Source organism: Aquila chrysaetos, chromosome 4 (assembly GCF_900496995.4).
Source record: "Aquila chrysaetos chrysaetos chromosome 4, bAquChr1.4, whole genome shotgun sequence".
Classification (NCBI taxonomy): domain Eukaryota; kingdom Metazoa; phylum Chordata; class Aves; order Accipitriformes; family Accipitridae; genus Aquila; species Aquila chrysaetos.
Window position 1 is genome coordinate 22,678,338 of NC_044007.1, and position 27,803 is coordinate 22,706,140.

A 27,803-nucleotide genomic window follows, 5' to 3' on the forward strand; every position below is an offset into this window, starting at 1 on the left:
GCGGCGGTCGCGGTGTCCTCCTGCCCGCCGGCGGCGCTCGCCGCGTGCCCGCCCGGCGCCTCTCGCGCCCCGGCCCGCCGCGGGCGGGGGGGGGGAGGGGGGTGGTTTCGGCGGCGGCGGCGGCTCCCGCCCCGCGGTGCGGTGACGCGTGGCGCCGGGTCCCTCCCTCCCCGGCCGCCCGCCCTATAAGAGTGCTGCCGGCGGCAGCCCCTTCTCCTCGCCTCGCCGCTCGCCTCGCCGCCCGGTGGCCGCGCTCCCGCCTCCGCCCCCAGCTGCCGCAGCCCCGCGCCCCCGGCCCGCTCCGGCTCTGTCTCTCTCTGCCTGTGCCCTCTCGTCCCGGCGCCGCGCTGCGCTTCCCCCGCCGGTCGCCCCCGCAGCCTATGGCCCTGGAAGGCGCCGCTGCCGCCGCCTGTATTTCTGCTGTAGGTTCCCACATCCCTCTTTAAAAATTCCGCCTAAAAAGAGAAGACGATTTACCAAATCTTTCGGGCCGTTATCTCACGTGAGTACCGGTGCCGGGAGCCCCGGCGCCCCTGGCCTCCCCGCCGGGCCAGGGTTCGCGTCCGCGGGGGAGGCGGCGGGCGGGAGGGAGGGAGGCGGCGGCGACGCCCACCCCGAGCTCCGGAGCGGGCCGGGGCGTCCCCTGACACCGGCGGCGGGAGGGAGTGGAAGGAGCTCTCCCCTCCCCGGGGTCTGGGGCTTGGCGGCGGTTGGGAGGGGTGGCAGGCCCTTGTTTCCCCCCCCCCCCCCCCCCGTGGAAGGAGGGGAAGGGGAGCGGTGGCCGCGGCACCCGGGAAGGGCGGAGGGGCGCCTGGCGGCCGGCACCGCCGCCAGCCGCCGTGGCGGTGCCGGGCGGGGAGGGGGATGGGGCCGGTTCCTCTCGCTGCCCTTTCTCCGCCCGGCGGCGTGGGGCGAGACCGGCTGCCACCGGCGGCAGATGGAGAGCGGCGGGATGAGTCAGAGCCGAAGCCCCCCCTCCTCCCCGGTGCGCAGCGAGGCGCCGGGCGATGCGGGGCCGCCGCCCGGGGGGCGAGCGGGCGGGCGCCGGGGCCCCCCGCGCCCCGGCGGGCGGAGGGGGTCAGCGGCCGCCACGCTAACATGGCGGACAGCCCTGCGTGTGGGAGGCGGCGAGGCGGGAGGGGGAGGCCGGGGACCGGGGCGAGGGCTGCGCCGTGGCCGCCGTTCCCCTTTCTCCCCCGACCCCGCAGGGCGCGGGAGGGCGGCGGGGCCGCCGGCTCCGCGGGGAGCGGGGGCTCGGCGGCCGCCCTAACATGGCGGATTCCTGCGGAGGGGGGCTGTGTGGTGTCTTCCCCCTCGGCAGCCGGGGCAGTGCCCCGCGGCGGGAGACCCGTTCCCGCCGGGGGCTGCTGCCTCTCGCAGCGCGCCTCTTCCTGGGGAGGCGGCGGGGGGCGTCCTCGCCCGGACCCCTCAAGGAGAGGGGCTGCCCCAGAGCCCGCCTTGCCGTCCCCTCGCCCTGTGGCAGCTGCCCGGGCTCGGGATCACTGGCTCCCGCGCAGGTCTCGGCGGGTGCCTTCCCCTCGGTGCACCCGCACGCAGGCAGCTCCGTCGGGCCCGGGGGGAGCAGCTGTGTGACACGCTTCGAGGCTGGGCTGGCTGACGGGGGGCAGAGAGGCTGGAGAAGTGCTGGTGGCATGGCCGTGGCGTCTCCTCGCTTGCTTCTCAGAGGCCATGTTGTGCGTCTGTAACAGTGACTATCCATCCGGGCTTCCACTGTCACGCTCCTCTTTCCCCCTCACCTGAGCTGTGCCTGTAGGCGCCTGCACAAGGCCTCACCCCGTCCCCCTTGGCACGGTGGACACTGGGGCATGCCAAGGAGCAGGGCGGCGGCGCAAGCCGTCAGGGCACCGCACGAGTTGTAAGGGCATTGCACAAGTGATGCTTTCTGGGACGAGTGCTGGGATGACGGGGCAAGTAGCCTTCACACAGAGGGGCTGGGGGGTCCTCCAGCATATGGGAAGTGGAGCCTTTGACTCCTGTTAGCAGCCTCCTCCCTTTGCCAGTGGCGTTTGCTGGTCATCTCAAGGACGCATATTTTCCCCCTCCCCTTGGTCAGTGTGTTAGTGTAGCAGTAGGAGGTTTGGAGCCACCAGTCCTTCTGGAAGTCTCTTGGTTGAGCCTCAAACTCCTTGGCTTGGCTGCCTCCGCCAGTACTTGTGGTCCAATTGGCCACTACTGCACTGGTGGCTTTCGGAAAGTACGGAGAAGAGGGTCCAGTCGCTGCTCAGCTGCCAGCTGGGTGCGTGTGTGTAAAGCATGTGCAGCTGGCTGTCAGGGTATCCTCTGTGCGTGTGTGTGTGTGCTCGCTGTGGTGCCATTCCCTGTTTGGTGGGAGGTCAGCAGAGGTGCCCACTACTGGTTGTAGGGGAGCTGGAAGTACAGCGTGGGAGTGGGGGGCTCATGCCTATGTAAGAGAGATGGTGCAAACACAGGAATGTGAAGCAGTGTTATGGCTTGTTACTAGACAGCACTGCAGGTCTTTTCCATTTGGCAGTCTGGGCTCGTTCAGAGCCCAAGAAGATGCATATCTGTGCTGGGGGGACCCCAGTTGTGGTGAAGAGGGAAGTAAGTGAGCTTAAATCTTCTTTTGAGTCTTTCTGAAGTGCCTCTCCTGCAGTGCAAAATCCTGCACAGCCGACATGTGCCAGTAGGCAGGAGAAGCGCTGCGTTTCAGACCTCTGCAGCAGTCTCCGGTGACTGAGCAGGATTTGATTGTGTAGTCCCAGTCGAATATAGCCGCCCTGAAAGAAAACGCTGTGTGGCGTCCAATAAAGCAGGTTAGACCTGCCTACCCTCCCAGCCAGACGCATGGCTGGGTCTCCTGCTTGGGAGTGGGGTTGGGTTGTGGGGGAGAGTGCTGCCCCACTTCTTCTGCCCTCACCCCAGCTGCTGGATTTTTGGCTCTGAGGATACTGCACTTGCCCGCTATTCTTCCCTGGATAAATGAGGGAGGCAGCAGTGCTGGGGGGGAGGTGGGGGTTGTGAATAATGGTGATGGTAGGAGGGGTTTGTTCCAGTCTGGACTGGTCCAGTCTAGTTCTTTCCTTCCTGTCACCGTGTGAACAATGCTGCTGCTGCCGTGGCTGATGCTTGCGACACGGCAGCCCCCTCCCCGTGTGCTTCAGGCTGTGGTGAGCTCCCTTCCCTGCCTGCTCTGCCTGCTGTAGGCTGAGCCCCCCCGCAGCCAGGCAGCCTGCTGCCCTCCCCCTCGCCGGGCCTTGAGCTCCAGGGGAAGGTTATTAAAGCCCAGAAAAATAAGGGTCTTCACAAGACTTTGGGAGAGGGCGAGTGTTGTTTGGTGGTGAACAGCAATAGGAACGTTTCTCCCGTAGGGACAGTTTTACTGGAGGCAAGAGGCAGGCTTACCACCTTTCTGCACTGCAGCCTGCCCCCAGGCAAACAGCTTGTGCCTCTCGCTGCTCCCTGTGCTAGAAGGCTGGTGCAGGTGTGTGTCTGCAGCAATGCTGGGCTGTACAGTCTGGAAATGATTCCATCTCTAATTAAAGGAGAGCCAGAGTGCTCTGGAAGGGAATTAAGACCATCCTTTCCTGAAAGGGAGGCTTAATTGTGTAATGGACTAATTTGGGTATAATGGCAAATTTCAGTTCAAAATGCTGTTGATGTATCGCAGGAGCAAGTATGTGGTTGATGGGAGAATTCCGCAGGTACATGTGTTCCCCTCGGGACCTGCTCTCCCCCAGGTACTGCTTCACCACAATGCCCTGGCCCTGATCTGGAAAAGGCCTATTGTAACAGAAGAATAGCTGGGGTTTTTTGTGGACCAGAGTAACTTCGGTGCCTCTGAGTCTGTCAGTTGGTGTAAATGTGCAAGGTCATTGTATTGCTAGATTTGTAGGGTTTGGTTCACAGATATTTTAGCTCAGGTCACTAAAGGGTCTCTTTTTCAGAAATGGGGAGATGCAGTGGATCATTTTTTTTCGAAGAAAATGAATCAGTGCCAGTTTTGTAGTCCTGTCTGTATCAGACATGGGGAGCTGAGGGGGCCAGTGAGTTGGAAAAAGCCTGGCCCTGACTAGCCTGCTGGCACTCATAGGGCTTGCTGCAGGGGTGCAGTTGTTCTGCAAAACTATGCACTGTGGACAACTGGTGGTTATTTTGTTCCTCAGGTGAGTGTTACTATTCAGGTATGAAATACAGCATTGCTGGTAGAGCTGCAGTCAAACTCGAGGCACCTGCTAGTAGAGTGTACTAACAGATGATATATAAATATGTACATATAGGTGTCACTTCAGTATTAAAAGGCAAAGCTGCTTTGTTGATTATTCCTGCAACTTGGAACTCACTGTTTAGCAAAGAACGCTTTTATATCTACTTTAAGACGCTTAAACAATGAACACTTTGTGGCTGATCATATGTGCAATTTTTCTAAAACTGGGTTTGTCCATATGGGTTATGGACATCTAATACGCTTCTGCTGCTTAAAATGGTAGTCCTGCTCTGCCACAGTACAGCAAACTAACTCTTTGTCCTGGTTAAAGCTGAACATAATTACTATGATTTGAAAGGTTCTAATCATACAGTTTTCCTTTCTGAATATTTAATATTGGCAAACCTGCACAAAAGAGGGCAGTCAGACTATTTTCTATACATTTGTATAGGTCCTTCAGATAAATAATTCCCTTTTAAAAGAAATTCTGAAGGGCAATTAGAACTCAGCACAGCTCGTAGTTGACTATTGCTACAGAAAATGAACAGTTTTCATTCCAGCTCCATGGGAACTTTCACTGCACACTTCCTTCTTGGGACATGTGAGAATATTTATTGAAATAGTACTGCAGGTGATATTTGTCTGAAGCATGGCTTTTTAAGTTTTGCACTAAAGGTCATGTGTTCTCCCTAGAAACACCTGTTTTTAATTACTTGTTTTGCTGGGAAGGTAAACTTAATTCATAATCACTGGAAAATTTATATGAGTTCTTGAGTATAATCAGAACAGCACTAGAAAATAGTGGAGCTACTAGCTAATTTTACAAAAGGAAAGTGTTGCCAGCTTTTAAAACTGTTGCATGCATTCTCTGAGAACTAAATGTTACTGACTTCTTGCTTTAGTGGAGGAAGGGGATAAGATTAATTACACTGCATATATATTAATTCTACTGGCAAAATTCCTTAATATCTCAATTAATTTTGAAGCACTGAGGTTTATTTTTAATGTTATGTGCCACTGAATGCTAATTTATATGGTAAAGCTGAAGAGATTGCTCTGTGGAGTTGCTGTGGAACAGTTACCCTCAAGTTGCATTCACTCTGTAATTCAGTACTTTATAGGGTATACTAGTTTAGTTTTCTAGTAGCAAGAATAAGTGGAAAAATACACTTCAGCAGTTTGCTTAACTGTAATGCGGTTGAAAAGATGATCATTTGGGTTAGGTGATTCCCAGAAGCCAGGTTTTTTGTAGTTAGCACATGTAGTCTCATTTAAATAATGAGAGCAGCAAAGATTTATTTTTACAATAGGTTGGTACATCCCATGTTTCATGCCATAGACCACAGTGAATTTGTAGAAATGTCGTTGTATGTTGGGTTCACACATGACCAGTTCTGAACTGTATTTTATTCCATGAAAATGACAGTTCCTTTTAGAAGGAATAACTCTTCAGCAGTGCTGGTTAATGTTTCCTTGACTGCTTTTTATGTTCATTGTACTGTTTTATGTGATTGTTTTACTTAATTTGAGTAAGCTAGCCTTGTACTTTAAAATGCTGCTTTGGTGTTGTGTGTAATAGCCTTTAAGGGCCAGCTGAAATGTTTCCTCATTCCTGAAGGCAAGCATAAGTTTCTTTCTTTTTACTGTCTTGCTCATCTCTGAATTTGTCTATATGGTGTTCAGTTTCACTATATAAAGTGCTATTTTTCACCCACATGCCATGTTCATTCACAGCAGAGGGAGAAGGAACATGGCAAGGGAATTCTAAAATAGAAAGGAAGTGGGGAGGGGAAGAATCACAGTGGTTACAGGGTTAAAAACACTTCTGGGAGGGTAGTCCATTATTAAGACTTAGTACCCTAAAGCAGGATCATGTAGAGCTCTTTGCCTTTAGTTTTGAAAATCTTCCAGTTCAGGCTATGAAAGATAAGTACAAACAAGCAGTTTCATGTGCCTAATTCATGTGTTTTAGCAGTTCTTCATACATCTGACTTGATCTGGCTTAGAGTTTACATTCACTCTTGAAAACTGGGCATTTTACGTGATTATCAACTTTCATGGTGGGGTGTTGCAAACCTCCTTAAAAGCACTACTGAGAAGGCATTTGTTATGTGTTTTAAGATAAAGCTTTTATTTTGTTCTGGCTATTAAATTTATTTTTGTATGTGTTTTCTCCCGCAGGGCAAAATCTCTGATCAAGTTTACAACTATCCAGAGGGCTTAGGAGAAGTGCTTTATAGAGAACAGTTCGACTTCAACGCTGAGCCACCTTGGGAACCTAGCTGATGATAGTAGGGTTCCATCTCCTAACTTGTCCATGTAAGTCTCTTTTCCTTCTCTTTTCATCTGTATGCAGCAGGAGGATAAGCACTTCCAAAAATACAAAGTGTATTGGCTTTTTGATAAATAAGATAACTGTCTTGATGTAGATTATAAAAATTTGAAAATAGTGGCATGCATAATATACGGGGCTTTTATTCAAGGGGAGACTGTAATTTTTACTCACCTAAAACTTTTCTCAACAGAATTATCTGATGAATTTCTGAGAGACTTAAACATGTGTGAGTAAACTTCGTAAATAGAGTGACTTCTCTGAATTAGGGGTGTTGGCTGCAGAAATCCTAAAATAAAATGCTGTAACTTCAGTCTCTCAGTGGTAATCCTGAAGTCATGAATTGGCACTGCATGACTGTTAACATCAAATTGTGATTTGCCAAGTACTGTGTGATTTCTTAGGGTATTTTATACTGCAATAGTTAAAATTTGCTATTGTAAACAATGCTGATCATGAAGGGTGTGCCTTCCCAAATGCCTCTCTCCATTATTTGCTAATTACTATCCACTTCCACAAATAGATGTAGTTGAGCTACAGCAGAATGTGGAATTCTGTGTTGGATGGAAATCGTGTACCAATTATAAATGCCTTTACTTTTTTAAGAGACAAATAGTTATTAAAGAAAAACAAGACCCATGATGACTGAAAACAAATGAATGCCCATAGCTGATCTTAAGGAGCACAGAAAACTCTGGAATGTGTGTGGTTATCCTGTTCTGTTAACATAAAACAATAGCTTTATGTGGTTTTCACAATAGCTGTAAATGTGTTTCTAATATCTCAGTTAAGCTGATTTTTATACAGTATTACTTTTTTCCTGTCTAGCTGAAGGCATTTTCGTTTGGCTTGGTACCTATAAATTATATAATGCTTTTTAATGTAAAACTTGAGAATGAGAATGATTAAATGCATCTAACTGAGCCAGGTGCTTTTTAAAGACCACAAAGAGTCCAAATGCTAGTTGTGTTAGTATGTCTCTTAATAAGGTATTTAATGTAGATTACCCTATTCTTTTAAAATACTGCTGTAAGGGAGGCACAGGGTGAGCTTGGTTTATCATGATTTCTGGCTTTAACTCCAGAGGTTATATTCTTTTTGTCTTGTTTGAAACTTACTGAATTAACCGCATATATCTGGTTTTATGTAGATGACTGCTCTATTCAAATGAATACAGTTAACACTGAAAATTCTCTGAATATCACTGTTACTTTGTAGGTGTCACATGATCCTTATAAGCAAAAGATCTGAGAAAATTGTTTCTCTTGTTCAGTTTCTGAGTTTAATCTCACTCTTGTATGTGGGTAGAACTCTTGCGTGACATTTTGCACTTCAACGTTTTGCACTTCAACAGGAATAAAGTAGTAAAAAGATAGGAAAGGCAGAATAATTGTTAGGAAGGACAAGTCAATAACGTATAAAATTTTAAGATACTGTAAATGCATTTTAACTCCTAAAACTGTTGTGAAGGAATCTTGGCTTTTGAAGTTTTTTTCTTTGAGAAGGCTGTTCTGGTACCTTCATTGAGACTATTCTTTCTCTAACTGGTAGACTCATGTGCTGTTGTGGCAAATAGTGCAAGGTATAGCTTGTCCTAGAATGGAAATGCCACTGCATTTGCTGTATTTGTAGCTGAATGTTCAAATGATCTGTGTGTTTATTTTGAGCTTGGCTCTATTATGTGTTCAGTAATAATATACTGTACACTAATATAAGTAGTTCAGTATTGAATGTAGTGGTGATGTGCGTAGCAGTAGTCTGCAAGTGTTTGTCAGTAAATCTGTACCTGTTTTGGTGTGCTGAAGCACAGGTAATTGCCTCAAACACAGCTAAGATGCAAGTTAGCTAGCTAACTGGTAGTTTGAGTCCTGTTCAACTTGCAAAGTGATTTATTGGGAAAAAGGTCAATTGAGCTTTTAAATATAATTATTAATATTATGTTCCACTGGAACTCAAATAACAATCTTCTGTCTGGAGGTGTACTTATGTTCCCATTAAACTTGCTTCCTTTTTATAATTCTCTCCCTCCCACTTTTGTCCTTGTATTACACTGGCCAAGGAAGAACTTGTGATTTAGTTCTGTCTTGCTCTTCAAGCTCTGACTTCCTGAGCAGTCTGGCAACTGTGGCCTGAAGTCTTGCTCCTTTTAAAATCTGTTCTATTTATTGCCACATCTGGTTGATGGAGGGAATTAGTGATAGAAATCTGATCTGTTAATGAGCCCTGTCTATGCCAAGTAGAAGCAGTAGTTATCTGGACTGGCTAGCCTTTAAAGTTCTCTTGACTTTGTCTAAATGGAACTGGGTGTTGATCGAGGAACAGGAGGGTTTGGAGTTTGGAGGGTTGGGGGGCAATGGGGAGGCCAAATACTAATATTGACTAAGCAGGTAAGAGAATAGGGTAGGGAAGTAACTGCTTGCACTTCCATGAAAGAGAAGTGCTGGTATGGTTCCACAGAAGTATGCATGCACTTACAAGAGTACTCATCTTTGTAAGCTTTGCTAGCTTATTGGCTTTGAATAATGTATTCAAACTTCAAGAAAACAGAAGGAGGTTCTTGAAAGCATCATTCCTGTAGAAGAGGTCAGATGGGGCATTATTTTTTAGTATCTTACCCCTTTGCTTGCTTACTTCAGCAGACATGCTCTTGTTACATGGCTCGTTTAACTGTGTTGAATACTCCTGAGAAAGGTAGGATGCAACTAACCTAAGCTGTACAGGTACTCTGCTATGACCCTCAGTGGATTTGTACTGAGAGGCAACTTGGGTAATGCAAAATGTGCACTGCCATTGTAAATAGACACCTGTTTCAGCATTGCCATCAGTTGGTTAGTGGCTGCATTCAGCTAACTGAATTATAAGGATGTAAGTTGGTGAAATGGCATCTTGAAATATTTTTTTAAAGATACTCCCATTATAAATAGGCTTTTCCTCCACTGAAAACAGAGGTCTTGTGTTTCTACTTTTCTAGTATACCTGTTCTGTATTTAATTGCCAATGTTAATGATAAAATGCTTCTACTTTTTGATCTGTTACCCCTGAAGAACCAGTATTATAAGGAATGTGAAATGAATGTATTTTACCTCTTTATGATTTTTGCATCAGCATAATTGTTAATCTCATAAATATTTATTTTGCTTAATAAGACATGTAGTTGAAAGGCATTGGGAGTCCCTTTGGTTTGCAGATACTTTGTTCTTTGCGGAGGAAGTTTTTAATGAAAGAACCAAACCTCAAGGTTTTTGTTGTTTTTTTTTTTTTTTTTCAGGCCAAACAAGATGTACTTCTGACAATGTAAAGAAAAAAATTGAAAATTATGTGTTTGTTATGGATGCTTGCATATGACAAGCATGTGTTTACTTAGTCACTTTTCAGAGCTTTTTAATTTTCTTCTATTCCAGATGTCTGCATTAATTGCAGTGTTTAAATATGTAAACTTTTATCTTAAAGTTCTTCATCTGGGAAGTCATTGTGTTAAACCCTAAAGAGCCTGAGGATATAAAGGCTTACTTCAAAGAAAGTAATTGCATGCCTATGTAGAAGTCTCATACCACTTGACAGCTTTTGTTTGCCCTAAAATATATGCCCTGGAGCATTGTGCAGACTAACATTTCAGGTGGTAAAATGGGTGGTGTTACCACACTAAGTCTGTCAAATCATGACTTGCAGCAAGTCAGCACTTCCAGCAAGGACTGAACTCTGTATTGTAATGATTTATGACTCTTCTTACAGACATAGAAGAAGTCTTAAACCATCCTCTTGATTTCCTGCATTTGATCTTTCACAAATTTTATCATTGATTTCTCCCCCCTCAGGAGGAGGGGGGGGGCAGTCAGAAAAGAGTAAGGTTATAGCACAATCCCAAATCCTATTGCAGGTATTAACCCCTTAAGGAAACATTTCTCAAGTATGCACTGTTTTGTGGTGGTGCTGTAGCAGTGCTGGTAGGAATTTCAGTTTTCTCTTTGTAGGTTATTCTTTCTATCTTGTTCTCAACAAGACTGAAAAGATGTAATTTCTTCCAGAGCAGGAGAAATTGGAGAAGAGAGGAATAGGCTGTGACTGAGGACAGAAGTTGGTAGGCTAATGTTAGCTTTTTTTACTAGGTGAGTTTTGCTAAATGAAAAAGCTTAGATGTCACAGACATGCTTAGAAAAAGTAATTGCTGTTTAGCAGCCTGGGAGAGGTTATACTAGGTTGTTAATGGTTTGTTGCAAGCTATTCTATTAAGGCTGTACTAGCATGGATTCCTTTTCAAGATGCTTTTGGATGCATGAACTACAAGGGACAGTGTCTGATTTAGGAAATGACCTTGATTGAAGCTAACTTACCAGATAAGTGTTCTTTTTGTTGTTGTTTTTGGGGAGTTAGTGGTAAAGAGGCCTTCTCCTTCTGTGCTTTACTTAAACTGGTTCTCCCCTTCCTCCCCACAGGATTTCCCCGAAAGTAAAAGGGCAGCTTTTGGAGGAAAGTATTGTTTTACACCATCTCTGTCTGAAAGCTGTAGACAGGACAGCCGTTAACTATGAAAAAAACTTTATTTTGAGAGTACTGCAAAATTAGCCTGTATCTACTCCAGTGTAACTCAGATGAACACCAAGACTCAGAGGAAAAAAAAGCTAGGTGGTGTTTAGACCAAGTGAGCTTCTTCATTATACGAGGCGCAAGCAGTTAGCCTGCAGGGTGGGTGTGTGTCTGGTGAGTCTAAAAATCTATTCAGTGCTGTGACTGGTTCCACTTGGTGTAGTGAGACCTCCCAGCAGTGCAGATTGGTCATGTGCATTCTTTGAGAGGAAGGGACTCTTGACCATCTGCATGCTTTAGAGTGTAGGAGATGCCTTATAATAATAAAAAAACCCCAAACACCAAAACTTTAATATCTAACTAAGTAGTACCCTTGTATATACAGTAAATCCTTAAAATGCTTTAGTTTTCCATTCAGGCTTTTTAACAGGTTTGTACAATATGTCAGGGAATTGTGAGCTTATGATCAGAAACAAGGAATTTGTCCAACTTGAATAAACAATAAAAAGAAGCTCAGATGTGAGGCTTCTGCCAGCCCAGTCACTTCTCATGTGCATTCAGTTGCAGGTACTTGCAGTATTTACTGGTTGGATGCGAGTGGGGAGGGGGAAAGAGGAACTGGGATCATGGAAACTGTGCTATACAGAGTTACTGTGTCAAAATGTTGCAACTGAGTTTTGTTGAACTTTTTCTGAAGTCATAGGACAGATTAGGTGCCTTCTAAAAAACATGACAGATTTAGATGCAGCACAAAACATATTTGAAATTTGAAAATTTTCCTTTAACACACCTCTGTGTCACAAAAGGATTAAAAAACTTCTGTTTTTTGAATGGTTAACAGATCTGCTACATTTGAATAATCTGCTGAAAATGGAAATTGCTTTGCTCTTGCTGTGTTCACAATGGTTGGTTTACTTATTCCTCCCTTTGGGTATTATTTTTCTTGCAAGAAGATGACTGAAGAGCTATTATTGTAGAAGAAAAGTTTGATGTGTTTATTATACAACCAGCAAGTTCCTGAGGATGCATAAAGTACTTTAAAACTTAGCTAAACATTAGGCTGTTTAAGACACAGTATAAAGAAATCATGCTAAAAGAATTAAACTCTGCTGTTAGCTTTTTTTCCTTCTGATCTTCACGTTTTGAATACTCCAGAGCTATATCAAATTTTCAGTAAAATGATGGTGCCAGCTTTTCTTTGGGGGGGGGGGGGGGGGGGCAGGGGCGATGGGGCAGGAAAACAAACCCCTTTTTGGTACTCTGCTCCAGGAAATCACAGATGTTTTATGGAGGTGAATGTGTTGAGGACTTCGTGTTAATCAGCTAGCAAATCAAGGATACTGATGAAGTACCTGTTCAGAGGGTGACAGTAGCTACCTAAACATGACTGTGATGTTCATGTTTGTTTCCCTGATTCCAAGTCAAACTTAGTTCACAAGCTTCTCTTTTTTTTTTTTTTTTTGTTCGGTGTTTTTTTTAAGGAGTTTTAGCTGTTACAAACTTAAACTGAGATGCGACTGACTGAAGGTGTTTTTCCTGGTCATAGTGTCTACCACCTAGTCGTTGTTTATGTAATTGTAATTTACTTAAATCCTTACATCAATGTAATAATTATCTTGCTCTTTTGTGATTGTTTTGGATCTTCAGGATTCACTTAAATAAGCATATGACTCACTGTATGTCTGAGACAAGTATGTTCTTACCCAGCATACTTGTCTTTATCATTCAGCTTCTGAATATAACTGAAAATTCTTGCTACCACTGAGTTAAATTCACCTGGTAGTAAATACTTCTCTTTAGAAACATAGGTGGCATACTTGAGTTACGCAGAGAGCATACAAAATGCTGCTGGCTCTTTTCCCCATTATTTGGTGTAATGACAAGGAGGAGCAACTGCTACTTGGTTGTCTTAGTATTAGTTTGAGCAAAAGTAACTTTGCTCATATGATTAACAATGTTGACTTGTGTTGCAAATTGTGGATTTTTTTTTTTTTGACTGTAGGGAAGTGGTGGAAGAAACATGAGACAGAGTTAATACCATGGCCTTGTGACCATTTGAATCCAAAATTATCATTTTTGCTTTTAGAGTCTTAGTGAAGCATTTTTTTACCTTCAGCTGTAATGTTTCTGGTTTCTATTAATACTTTTAATTAAGAAAATAATTTTGTTATTTTAAAGCCAAGTACAGGTGGCTCTAGAAAGCAACCATCTTTTTTTTTTATAAATACTATGCAACTTTGTTGAGAGATTAAAAAAAGTCTTGGGTGTTCATGTAAAGGAGGACTTTAGTTAGCTGGCTGGTTTTGATCAGTCTTGTATAAGTCCTAAAGATGACCGTTGAAACAAAGTCTGGTCAGTCAGTTTTTATAAACTAATAAACTGCTTTTAAACAAAACCTACAACTCTAATGGAATGTAAACTGCAGGTTGTTGTATTCATCAAGTAAGGCTGATGAAGGTATATAATCAGCTGTTAGTAGTTTTCTGCTGTGTACTGATTTTTACTTGAGACTGACTATTTAATCCATATTCTAAGACTGTGTATATTTAACAATGTTTTCTGTCTTTGGAGTTTGTTCATTCAGATTATCTTTGGAAAAAACACTCTTCGTAATCAACATATAATTTGCAGCGAAGGTCTGAGGAAAAACAAGATGTGAATAGAGCTAGGCTCTAGCTCTTACTTTCTTTTAATACCAGTTCCACATACTGAGATTAATTGTCATTTTTAAAACTACTTCTAGCTAGTGGCTTCTTTCTGTTAACCTCTATTGAAGTAAAGATTTTTAAATGTTGTAGGTAATCTTAAGAACAGAATAACAAAATAAATATCTAGTAAATACAATGTGTGAAGGCAATGGTTATAAATAGCATCTAAACAACAACCAGGATGTTAATACAAATATGTGAATCTAACAAATATCAATGCTAACATTTAATCAATAAACTACAAGTTTTCTTTAACAAATTCAGAAATGTATTACAGACAGTTTTCCAGTTGCATACTTGATTACTAATGTCACTTAAGATCTGTACTTAAGAATAGCTGAGCTGAGGTGTTTGTACAAGTATACTACACTTGTAGTATTTTCATAGTTTGCATAAGCTCAACACAGATCAGTGTGCATACAGTCTGGGATTCTTCTCAAGAACAGCCTTGCATCAGTTGTTTCTTACCTGTCTTTAAGTTTTGAAGTACGCAGCTTTTGTTTTATCCTTGGCTTCAGTAGAATTGCTCTGTCCTTATCCCTGGCAAATGGAGAGTGAACAGAGTAAAAAAAAAAAAAAAAAAACCAACAACTTTGATTTTTGTAGAGGGGGTGTGTATGTTACTGTTTGTAGAAAGCTCTTCCTAATTTTTAAATAGTGGCATAGTATGCTTTGTGCCTATTTTACCATTGATTTATATTTTCTTTGTACAGTTTGTTGCATAATTTAAGGACCCGGATATAAGGCTTGGAAGCCCATCCCTTGTGTTTCTTGGTTTATGACTGTCGGCTTTGTGGAATACGGCTGAGATGAAAGGATTTCTTGAGGATGCAAATTACTCCATTGGTCTGTTGGATGAAGGAGCAACTCTTGCAGATGTTATTGACAACTGTATTTATGAACATACTCATGTAAGTTTTTTGTAAGTTTTCCAAATCTTTGGTTTAGTTCTCTAAGTCTTCAAACTAGGTCAAGGTATTTAGCACTGATGAGCTTACAGCAACAGAGGAACAGTCGGCTAAAACTCACCTTACAGAGTAGTTTCCTCTTCTAATTCTACTTCTTTGCTGTTTGTTTGCCTCAGGCTGAATTTTGTTGGGGAAATTTGGGCAACAGTTGTTACCTCCCTGAGTGTGGCTAGCAGGAAAGTAGTCTTGCTGCTGTAATTAAATACAGGTTCCTATCTCGAAATTCTTTCAAGAGATTTTATTATCAGTGGGGTTTAGACCAGGAACCTGAAATTGGGCAAGTGGATATTGCTGAGTTAGAAACATTTTTTTGTTGTTGTTCTTTCCCTAAAAATATGCCAAAATTTAGACAAATATGTATGCTGAGCCAGTTTAAAGCCATGTTTAACATTTCTGTGGTTGATCACAGTTGTATGGTTATACATCTTCCCGTTACCCTTCTCTCCATTGGAAACATGGGTATGAGCATTCTGTGAGGTGCTACCTTTTTTCTTTCAAGAAAATAAACTGGTCGAAAAGCTATTAAGGTTTAGCAATCTACTGGAAAGAAACTTAAATAATTCTGTGTATACAATAGTAGTTTTATTGAATAAGGCTTCATTCACTTCTTAGGAAGCAGGAAGATGTTGTAGCCTTTTGCTTTATAGACAAGATTGTAGAAAAAGTAAGCTTTAAAAAAAATATGAAGTTTAAGCAAATCCTGTGTCCTTAACATGCCATACCTATGAGTTGTTCACTTTTCCCTTGGTTTATCAGAATTAATGTTCAAATGCAAGTGTTCAACTATAGTACAGCAAATAGCTAAATCCCATGGCCTTCTGAACTCAGGTGTAGGATTCCCAAATCCTGATTCCTAATATTCTTTTTCTGTCTAGCAAATAAATAGGTAAACTACTGGCAACATGTCATGTCTCCAACCACTGGCTGGCTCACAGAGGATAGCTGCCTCCTGCTGCTTTCATTTACTCCTTTAGCTCAAGGGGTAGAGGCCTGTGTCATGGATCTAAAGCTCCAGATCCCATTCCTGCTGGTGACCCGTACAGGGGGTCAGTATGCTTCCACCCGATGGAATTTCTATTTGTGTTTTTTAAACAGAAATAAAGACATTGTATACAATAAGCCACAACATAGTTTCATATCTGCAAAAGTCAAGTGCTAGAATTGACATTTGATGTACAGTCTTAATTCAGATGGATCATATATTTTGTGATGGTCTTTAACGGATAAACAGTAGGCCATTCATCTACAGGAGTTTTACTGACTGCACATTATAAACAAATATAGAATGATCTGTTTGGATTTCAATCCACTACATCCACATAATGACCTGATATGAGAAAGACTATGGTAACAGATGTACAAGGGAGACTGTTAACAGTTTCCAGAAAAGTGTCTGTGCATTTTCTTAAACATTATGTATTTGACTCTGCAACCTTAACACAGAGTTTAGTTCTTAAAATTCTGTTTGAACTCTGTGCTTCACAGATGTGGAGAACAGTCTCAAACTTGACTTCCTGAATTAAAATACTATCAAACAAATTTTTAGTGAAATGAGCTATTAGCTAGATGTTAAAATAATGGTAGAGCATTAAATTTTATTCCTTGTATAATAAGCTATGAATTATGTTGCAACTGGAAGCTTTCAACCCAGTGGATTTTCTTCCTCCAAAAAGTTGCAGTCTTCTGAAAATACATAGTTGGAAGAGATTTGTAACCTGTTCTGTATTTTTAGATAAAATCAGTGTTTGGCATTTAAGTAGTGTCTTTTGTTCAGGAATCTCAGAATACTGTCTAAATAGCATTCATAATATCTCTGAAGTGGTAGGTATTCCCTTTGAGTTTTTTTTTTTTTTAAAACTAGTTCAAATTGCTAGGTGAAAGTAAAAACAAAAGCATTGTTCATGGTCAAACCTAAAAGTTAATAGCAGGGTGAAAAAAACGTACGTAATTCTTTTAAGACTTTCATGGGTTGCTTTTGTTTTGACAGCAAACCCACAATTTCAGACATTTTATTTTCTTATTCTTCCTTTTTTTTTTTTAGACTGGAAAAAGAGCATTTTATGTTGGTGATCTTGGAAAGCTGGTAAAGAAGAACATACAATGGCAGAATGTGATGGCACCAATAAAACCATTTTATCCTGTAAGATGCAATTCTACTCCAGGTGTACTTGAAATTTTGGGAACCCTTGGTGTTGGATTTGCATGTTCCAATAAAGTAAGTTTTTCTTTTCTGTGTATCTGTGTGCCTTATTTTCTTCCATATGTCTGCTGTTTTAAAATCAGCTTTTTGGTATTAACTGCTATGGTTATAAATAGTATAATTTAAATTGTGAACTCCTGTGTAACTGGCTGTTGAAAATCTATACTGCTATGCTAGAAGCAGTGGGTAGTTTTCCTCTTTAGTGTGTTTGACTATTTAGTACAGTACTAGAGCACATCTAAAAAATTCAGTAAAGATAGTGCACTGGACTGTGTCAAACTCCGTTATGCTCTTGTTTTTCAGTCTGAAATGGCATTGGTACAAGACCTGGGCATTTCTCCTGAAAACATTATATATACAAATCCTTGCAAGCAAGCTTCTCAGATAAAGTATGCAGCGAAAGCTGGGATAAACATAGTGACTTGTGACAATGATATTGAGCTGAAGAAAATTGCACGTAACCATCCAAATGCTAAGTAAGTATCAAAATTCTGGTTTTGCTTTTTATGTGAGGGAAACTTAATTTTGCCTGTGTTCTGGGTTGTTTGAGTTGCAAGCAAGGTATATGGCTTCTTTAATACCATTCTATTTTTCTCTTCTCTTTGTCTCCTTTGAAGGTAGCTTTTTTGTAACTTTTCCCCTACTGGGTCTTAGCTTCCTAATATGATAGTAAGGCCCTTGTTTTGGGAAAAATCTTGCATTTTGATTTCATAGGGCAGTCTTTATGTAAAGGTTTCAGTGACTGAAGTTCAGAAGTCGGGCACCTCATCATGTGCAAGTACATCTTCCTCCTGCTCTGTTGTGGCTTCAGTGTTTTCTTTCAGGGTATTCTGTTTGGATATTAGTGGCTTCAGCTGCAGTCAGGGCTGAGGCTATTGGCAAATGAGCATGTGGATCGGGTCCCATCTAGGCTTTGGGCATGCTCTGCAGGTCTATTAAATACACCTACAGATATTTCCCTACTATTAAAAGAGTGAGAAATTTGACTCTGGGTCTATTTTTAATCACTTCAGTATTGGCCCAGATGCTTTCTGTAGGGAAGTGATGAAAGCTGATGTTCAGGTTGTTAAAGACGAGAATTTTATTGCTGCCAGTGTATTGTGGTCTCTTTGGACGGATGGGCACTCATGCCATGAAGAGTCACATCCCTCGCATATGAATACTTTGGCTGTGGGCCATACCTTTAAGAAATTTGGAGTCAGAGCTTAAGTGACTGTTACAGTGCTTTCCAGTGATTAATGAGGTATAACTTCCCACCAATGTTATCAGAGCACACTAAGAAACTGAATTCCTGACATCCTTTACAAAGCCCTTGGTTCTAGATAGTCCTTATTAAAGTGTCATGTCTTCTCCCAAAACTGGACATAGTTGTAAAATTGAGAAGACTTTACCAAGTTCAGTATCTGGAGACTCTGCTCATCCCACCTAGTTACTCCTCAAGAGTCAATATTGCTGTTGCTAGTGAATACACTTCATCCTCATGGAAGCCTCAGTGCTTTGCATACTGGAGAGTACTTCCTGTGCAAAGAATGCCATGTATGACAAATGTGTAAAATGCTGGCCTTGACATACTCCGTGCATTTGAAAGCCTTGGCAATGCTAAAGGTGTCTCTTATGTCATTAGTGTTTTACCAGTTATCACTGGAGTTTTTAGTGCTTTGTTAGTTTTTACATTGACTTATTTCCTTGAGTCTAACAGCCTCTTTTAGAAGATGTTGTCTATGGCAATGTGCACAGCAAGAGAAGTTAGGATGCAGATTTCTCTTGAGCTGGAGAAACTGTAAAGTGGGGAGACAGAATGAAGGAGTTTCATGAGCTAGAGAAAAACAACAAACTCTACTTCTTTTCAAGGATCCCATAGTCTAATATTTTATACCAAGTACAAGAAACTCAATTTCTACAAAAGAACTGCAGTTTGCCATCTAAATTTTCTAGAAACCTGATCTCCAGCTCTCTTACTGGGTAGAGATTTGTTTGCTTGTTTTATTAGAATTCTCTTACTCGGGTCATTAAAACTTGGATGCTGAAGTGACAACCATGAACTTTTTCTTTCTCTTCCTTGGCATAGTTTAAAAAAGTCAGAGCCTTTATATAGCCTTGTTCTTCCTATGTGTGGTTGTTATAGCTAGGTTGTCTTTTTGTAGATGAAGCTAATGATGCTTTGGCTGAGGAAATCCTGCTTAGAAAGCTGTAATTCTCCTTATTTTCTGAAAATTCTTGTAACTTTCTGCACTAAACTCGGTAATGGGTGGCTCTCTCTTTATAATTGATGTTTCTGCCTTTGAAGTCTTAGCAATGCAAATGATTGCAAACTTTTTTTTCTTTAAGAAAGAGGAGAAATGTTAGAAAGGAGTGCTTAGTTTTTCATTTCTTTATACCTTTGGATTTTTCCAGGCAAAGTTCTAACTGCTAAGGTTGCTGGTGTCCTAAGAGTTCTAGTAGAGGCATGGTTGTTATAAGTATTAATGCTTCCTTAAAAATAAACAAAAAAACCAAACCCCAAACACACACATCATCCTCTAGCCCTGGTCTAACTGGCTGAAACCCAGGAAGAAGGATCCTACTAGATTTCTAGAAACCAGAATTTTTTATTTTTTTTTTACTGCAAACCATTGAATAAGTGTCTTGACTCACTTAGAATACTGCCATAACAATTCATCAATAAAATTTAACATTGAATGTTTTTAAGAAATGGTTTTGTCTAAACTTAATGTGAGGTTACAAACCATAGTATTATGGATTTGAAGTTTTTTTACATTTCAAAGAGTTTAACTTTTGACAATTTTTTGTTATACCTAGCACTTTTTCCAAATGCCTTACAAAATATTGACTACAGATTTCTTGAACAGAATTGTCTGTGCAAGTGGAGAAGCAGGAAATGAGAGGCTAGTCAAAGTTTCTCAGGATGAAGTGGTATAAATTAAAATTAACAAGGATTGCCGGGCAACCTGTGTGAGAACTTAGAATTTTTTTGCTCTTTACAAAATGCATTTTAAACACATCATGAGACATTTGGAAAGGGCTTTTAGAACTCAAGGTAGCTGTTAGGCCAACATTGTATTTTGTAGTGGCTAGGCTAAGTTTTGCTTGTTGCATGTCTTGAACTGTTTCACTTTGGGTGCAGAGCTTCTACACTTGGTTATGCTCTCCATCTTGGTTAACTGCAGTGTGCTCTGCAGTCTGTGTGTATGTCATGACACAACTTCTGTTTAGTTTACCACATGGCTAATCAATTCATCCTTATTGTAGGGGGGGAGAGGAGCGACTTTCTTAGTGGACAGTAGTTTGAATTTGTGAGCTCTGGGGATATACCTCTAGAAGTTTTGATGTGAACATGCCTTTGCCACTCAAGTGTTACTTTGATGTAGAAAACTGTCAATACTGGTACTGCAGTTTGCCAAACCTACCCAGAATGAGGCTTTGACCGGAGGGAGGAAGGTGTTTTGCTGCATGAGACTGTAAGAGATGGTACCCATTGCCTCCCTGTTCCACAAGTGCCCTGGAAGAAGGGGCAGGGAATGGACTGACACCCCCACCCCATCCCTGGTCTGTGTCCTCAGCCGGGAGGGGAGGTAGAGAGATGTGGCCAGGGTGTGCTTTCAATGTGTCAGCCTGGTGTTGTCCAGATGCTGAGTTTAACCAAATCTGACACATGACTGACTAAAGGGGAATCTCCATGCTCTCCTCTTGGCTAGAAAGGAGGACAGAGATGGGAAAAGCATGTTACAGTCTTAATGGTTTTATGAGGAATTATACTTTATGAGAAGGTAACATTCTCTTTTATTACAGCACTCAACAGACTCTTGCTGCTACAGAAGAGTCTTAGTTGCTGCATTTCGAAATCCCTTGTCCTTGTTGGCTCCATGTTTTAGCCCCTAATTGCTAGTTTTTTCTCTGTACAGGATTGTTTTTATTAGGTTCACTTGACTCATCCATCGATGGAGCTGGAGTACTGACAACATAATCAACACACTTCTGACAGTCTTCAGGCTTCACATGTGCTGATGATGTAAACCAACTGCCCCAATCATCTTCCCCTTCTCTTAGGCTCTTACTGCACATTGCCACAGAAGACATTACTGCTGATGAGGAGATGAATATGAAGTTTGGCACCACCCTGAAGAACTGTAGGCACCTCATGGAATGTGCTAAGGAGTTGGGAGTCCAAATAGTTGGTGTCAAGTGAGTAACTTTATTGTTCTCTGCTGACTGAGCAGATGTTTGTATGATGTACTCAAGATGTAGAATACAAAATAATTTTTCCCTTCCCCACTTTGGTGGTATTTTACAGGGTTTAAAAAAAACCCCAACTTTTTGGATCATGAGTTTCTGCTTGCAAGCAAAGTAACTATTACAGACATCAAAGCAATTTGAAATAGAGTATCAGAAATCCTTCTGTCAGCATAAAAGCAAAGTTTAGAAGCCTCTCCTATTTTCTAGCTGTACTTTTGAACTTCCATGGTAACTTGATTTGTATTTTTCCAGCATAACAGAAGTGCTAGTATAGCATGGAATAGCTTGGACAGACTTTGAACAAGATGAACATGGGGTGGTTTTTCTAAGAGTTAGGTCCTATGTCACTCTTTGATCATATCAAGACAAACTACTCAGATAAGCTTTTGACTTGCAGATGGCAAGAATGAACCCTACTGTTCTGAGAGCTTCTAAATGATCTGTAGTGTTTTAATTTGAAGTTTGAGAAAGATTTTACTATATGGAAGAAAAATGCATGCACAAGTCTTTGTTCTGTCTACCTTTAGCTACTAAGGTATCACATGCTCATGAATGTTTTAAGAAAGCAACCAAACAAGTAGAAGAGGGTGGGTCATCAAGACAATAAAAAGGATTTAAAATGGAAGCCAGATTTTGAGGATTTAAACCACAATTGTTCTGATGTAAATATGTTTGAAATTGATGTTATATTAAAGTATAAACATACTATAATCTTTACAAATTACAAATATATTTAAAAATTAGGTGATACTACTGAGAAAATATACCTCATATAAATGTCTAAAGTAACTTTAACAAAAATCACATGGCTTTTGTGCATTTTCTTCATAAAAAAAAAATTTAAAAATCCACATGTGGGTTCATGCAAGTAAGTCTAAAAAGTGACCTTTGCCTCAAAATGGCATTCCTTAAAGGAGTAGACTTGGAGTAGAGTGTCATGGCTCAGATGGGTGTGCATATGGTCTGTCCAGAACCAGCATACCATACTAGTCTTTAGGAAGCTCATGGAAATGTTGGCGCTCATTTTAGCACCTCAGTTACTAACAGTATTATGGCAGTACTTAAACCTTTTGGACAAGGAACCAGAGGGGATTCAGGAGTTTGTGGGAGGCATCAGTACTTCTCTGCCTCTGACCTGTTCACCAGCCTGTTTGGCCTTGCTGTGAAACTAGGACCTGGCCTGGGGTGAAGGTGCTTCAGAACAGGTTGGCAGTGGGACACACCTCTCCTCACCCTCTCCCAAATGTTGGAGAGAGTAGATAGTGTGCACAATACAGCCTTAGCTTTGAGAAGAGAACTGGATGGCCCAGGAGAGAGGGTATACTGGTGAGGCAATATGGAATAGGTTATGAGAGGAGAGACTGTATACAGGTACTGTTAGCATTGGCACCCACTGAAGAACAAGTTTTAACTACTTTGATAGTGAAGACTGAAAGGTTCAGTAAATCTGTTGTTATTTCTTAAAGAAGACAATATTGTAGGACATTCTTAGCATGAAGAGCAAGACAGGTCTCAAGTACAAATCCAATGGCATAGAAGGCAATCTTCTGAGCTTATTCTTTGCACAGTTGCTGTATTATTATGCAAGGTTGTCTTGAGCCACTTGGGAATGAATTACTTCCATTGCTGTTTTAGATGGTGAAACAGTTTGCTTGGTCTGAAAGCTGCCATGGTTCAGTGTATTAACTGCATTTTTATTCCTTTCAGATTTCATGTTTCAGGCTCTTGCAAGGACCTGCAAACGTACATTCATGCTATATCTGATGCTCGGTGTGTGTTTGACATGGCTGTAAGTAGATACATATACACACATGCAATTGCTACAGTAGAGGATCCATTCTGTTCTAATCATATGAACAAGCCAACTACATTATTTCCAAAATATATCAGTGTAAGAAATGGAACTTTTGGTAAGGGACTAAATAATCCATTGAGAGACGTGGTTGAGGTAAAACAAACTTCATAATCCTAATTGTGGACAAAGGTTAATGAATACTGTCCCACTGACAGGCAATAGCCTTGTATGCTATTTTCAAATAATAAGTTCGTTTCCCACTTTTGAATTTCAAAAAGCCTTTACCAAATCTGTCCTGCAAATACACCGCTGACATTTTTAAGTTACATTAAAATATTAAGCATTTGTATGCTGGTTTTTGTGATATAACCACTAATTTGGTGCATGTGATCTCTGAGATTAATAACTAAGCATCGTAAGAAATAAAGGTGTCATGTTGTGGGGGGATATCCAAATTTGGATAAAGAGGAATGGATTTGTTGGATGCTTCAGATGACTCTCGTGAGTCTCACATGTTCTATGTGTATTTCTCATATTGCAAAATTCAAAAATACCTTCTCTGAACATCTGTCTTCTGTAAATGAGAAGGTTATAAACTAAATAGAGAAGACTAAGTCTTTTTACTCTTACTACTGCAGTTAGTGCAATAGCTGTGACTGGTAACACATGGAGGGCAGCAGAACTAAAGTTCTCACTGATCTTTGTGCAAATTTGTTGTAGCAGTCTTGTCACGTAAGCACTATCCAAAAGATGTGCTTTACACATTTGTAAATTCCTAAAACTTTCTTTTGTCAGAATGTACCACCCTGTTCAACAAATACTGTCTGAATATAACAAATGCCATGAGATGGGAGTTGATGTTGCTGTGGAACTTCTACATGAGAACTGTGTAACCAGCCTCTGTTGACATCCCAATGCTATTACTACTAGGTTTAACAGAGCTATAACTTTACGATGCCTTTACTCCGTCACTAAGCATACTCTGCTAAATATGCTCAAAAGTATAAGTACATAGAAAACAACCACAGTGAGGATCAACAAAAAACATTCTTACAGTTACAGTTGTCTGTGTACTTATGTTCTGCTTATGCATTTTTAGGAAGAATTTGGCTTTAAGATGAACATGTTGGATATTGGTGGGGGCTTCACAGGTTCAGAACTTCAGCTGGAAGAGGTATGCAATATACTGAAAGTTGAAACTCTTAATTTTGATTTAGGAAGTTGAAGTGGTTAACCCTTCAAACTGCAACTAACATTGATAGCTGAAACCTGTTCTAAATTCCATGTTAGACTGTAATTCATAAGATCCAGATAATTGGTTTTATATTCTTATCATGGGTAGTGTAATCAGTCCTTGGAGGTGATCATTATTTCTCTTTAATCCTGTTCATATTGGGTGAATGCTGACTTAAGCATGTCACAGCTTAAACTACTATGCTAAGCCACCTTAACAGTAGTAATTCAATTTTTTTGGGCAGTTGACTGTTGTTGTCCAACTGGTTACTCTATTGCCTGGTTTGGGCCAGGATTGCTTAGCATGCTTTGGATCATAAGCCATAGGGCTACTCTAAGAAAGTTTCTGGTGCTTTGCTTTAGAACTGAAGACTAAAGGTCTTGCTTTTATCTTTGCTTTGTCTAGCCTTTGATTTGGCCTAAATGGGATCTTTAGTATGCAGTGGCACATAGAATAACCTGTTTACACTGTTATGTTGTCTGAAAGACAAACTCCTTGAATGTAGGACAGTGAAAGTGATTCAGTGAAAAGTTGCTAAGAGCAATCCGGGCTTTTCTTAGTTCTAACTGTTCTGTTACTTGTCCAGAATACTTGTTAATCTTCAAATATCTGGCTTAAGATTTGAGCATCAGTATTAAATCATTCCGTTTCTAATACAACAATATTCAGAACTGATCACAAAAAGGTCCTTTTCTTATTCTTCTGGGTTCATACGTAATTTTACATTATCTGTCGTGCTGGACAAACTTTGAAATGACTTGTGCAATCTTGAGTGTACTACAACTTGAACTTTGGCTGGGAGGGGGGACTGTGTAGTACTCAGACTCATAGTACTCAATCTTCAGTGTTCAGCAGAATGACTTATTTTCTTAAATGCTTCTGTAAATTTTGGACCTCTGGTAAGGGCACTTCTCAGAATAGAGGAACAGAGTAAGCTTTTGGTGTGCTCACTAGAACTGTTGCTGGCTGAAAGTGTGTGTGTATCTGATACATACGTAAGCTGAGTTTCCTTGGTCTTACCTCTGACTTAAATTTCCTAGGTTAATCATGTCATCAGGCCCTTACTGGATGTCTACTTTCCTAAGGAATCTGGTGTTAATGTGATTGCAGAGCCTGGATGTTACTATGTTTCATCTGCATTTACTCTAGCAGTTAACATCATTGCAAAGAAGACTGTTGAGTATGATAAACTTCTTCCTTCTGGAGGTAAGGGTCATATTCATCTTTTACACGTTACGGATCAATACGGATAACTGCCCACTCTTAGTCAGGATGGACTAGTTTGTCTCAGCATATATTTAATACATTCCCTTATGCTTCCACTGTAATCCACCTTTGGGGTTCTGACCATATGTTATCTGTGTATCTTTCTTTGTTACATTGTGTCACCACTTTTTACTAGGTTTCCTTCCTAGGTCACATGTTTGCTTACTAGGTTTGGCTTCTCAATGGTGAAACCTATATTGGGTGCTTTACAGAAGGTGTACTAGAAGGTTCTGTATTATAAGAGCATAGAAAAATGTATCATAGAGTGAGCTGCTTCTCTGCTAAAGTAGAAATTGGATTTATATTCTTAACAGTGATTATTACTGAAAGTATTAATTTTATTAAGCCTCACGCTTAATGTTACAACTGAATTTATAATCTGGTCTCATACAGATTACTCTGCTCGTAATTCTCCCATTCCAGTATATATGGAACCCACTTGTCAGGAGAAAGTAGTTGACTTAAGTTAGATTGCAAAAGGACTACTTATGACAAAAAATGCATGCAAGACAACTTCTTTTTTACTTCCAGTGGAGCAAACCAGGAATGATGATGAACCAGTATTTACATATTACATAAATGATGGTGTTTATGGTTCTTTTGCAAGTAAATTGTCTGAGAAACTGAATACTATCCCAGAGGTTCACAAGGTGAGTCCTCCTATATTCTTCAGAGATAGTCCTTATTATCCTTATATTTTTAATACAGATTTAAGACTTCATATGTATATAATTATGTATTGTTTATAAAATTATCCTTATGTATATTTGAAAGTTTTCTGATTCAATAAACTGAAGCCTGAATTACCTGGATCATTTCCATATAGAAATACAAGGAAGATGAGCCTCTGTTTGCAAGCAGCCTTTGGGGTCCATCCTGTGATGAGCTTGATCAAATTGTGGAAAACTGTCTTCTTCCCGAGTTGAGCGTTGGAGATTGGCTGATCTTTGATAATATGGGTTCTGGTACCTTAGGTGAACAGTCTACCTTTAACGACTATCAGAGGCCACTGATTTACTACATGATGTCTTTCAGTGACTGGTAAGAAAATTATTTTGGTAGTGGCAAGGTTGTTTTCAGTTCCTTCAAGAGTGTATACTTACAACCAAATATAAATTATATTTGATGGCAAATATAGGAAGGTGTAACTGAGTGCAAGAATGTGCCTTTTTAGTTTGTGGGTTTTGTTTTGTTTTTTTTAAAAACTATTGTCTGACTTTTGCGAAGACTAAACTGAGAGCTGTGATAAAATGCCTACTTTGCTCTGAGGTTGACAAAGGAAAGCAAAATACCTAATGTTGACTGTGAGTTTAGTGGTAGTTGTAAAGCCTTTTACTGTTTGATGTCAACCTTTGAGCTTTCCTAATACTAGTAATTGGAACTTGCGTACTATGTTAGCACCATTGTTGTAGGCAGGAAGGGCAGTAACGCTGTCATGGTGATGGTGAGAGCTGGGTTACCTGTTCCAATACCAAGGCAGCCAGTGCCCTGCGCTTCTGCCAGTGGAGAGTCACGGCCTCTTTGTGTCTGCCAAGCACTTGAGTAGCTGATTCTCCCTTCTGCTGAGGCTGGGGCCAGCCTATCCAGGGACAGTGGACTTCAAATGCTATTTTCAAGGCTGGTTTCTGATGTGAAATTGTGCATGAAAACACCTTATTACAACTCTCACCCTTTTCTGCTGCAGGGATGAGATGCAAGATGCTGGAATTGCTTCAGACACATTGATGAAGAACTTCTTCTTTGTGCCTTCTTGCATTCAGCTGAGCCCAGAAGACCGCTTTTCCACTGCAGCTTAAACAGGCATTAACGCTTCATTTAGACCTGCAGTTGCAAGTCTGTAGTTTGTCTGGTCAACATTCCAGTGTGGAAGAAATGGAACAATCTTGAATTCAATTCATTCTCTTCAAAACTTGAAAAAATAGTAATAGCTAATGGGGACCAGGCAAAACGAGCTACAGCTACAATTCACTGGGGGGTGGGAGGGTTAGATAATGGTGTCCAAATTTAAAATCAAGTTCATTCAACCCCTGAGCGTTTAAATATGCAACAAAATGGATGACTTAGTGGAGATGGAAACCCATCACTTGGGTTCTTCAACAGTTTACATACAAGTACACAGTTTTTATACTAAGGATTCCTGTTAGAAAAGTCTTGTAAAGTTATTGTCTTTCGCCCAGATATATCAAATGTCAGTGGGAGACCAGTGTGACTTCATTAGATGTTTAGTGTATTTAGAATGTGTAAATTTGTGCTTTGAACTGTAGTTTAATAAATGTAAAATTGCATCATAGTATTTGTTGTATTTGACCCTTGATGTATCCCTTGTATGATTGCAATAAAACTTTGTGTAGATTTTA

General features: G+C 41.1%; 1 protein-coding gene across 2 annotated transcripts; it reads left to right on the plus strand.

Annotated features, from left to right (window-relative positions):
* Window positions 1-196: 196 nt before the first annotated feature.
* AZIN1 (antizyme inhibitor 1) lies at window positions 197-27,803 on the plus strand. Of its 2 annotated transcripts, XM_030012739.2 has the most exons (12): window positions 197-502; window positions 6,368-6,505; window positions 14,464-14,661; window positions 16,760-16,933; window positions 17,222-17,394; window positions 20,966-21,100; window positions 22,859-22,940; window positions 24,046-24,120; window positions 25,221-25,386; window positions 25,978-26,096; window positions 26,273-26,487; window positions 27,131-27,803. In XM_030012739.2, the coding sequence occupies exons 3-12, from the start codon at window positions 14,560-14,562 to the stop codon at window positions 27,240-27,242; spliced, it is 1,353 nt and encodes a 450-aa protein (XP_029868599.1). In that variant the 5' UTR covers window positions 197-502; window positions 6,368-6,505; window positions 14,464-14,559; the 3' UTR covers window positions 27,243-27,803. The 2 variants fall into 2 exon arrangements, with proteins under 2 accessions (XP_029868599.1, XP_040979053.1); XM_041123119.1 differs by lacking the exons at window positions 197-502; window positions 6,368-6,505 and adding an exon at window positions 15,594-15,764.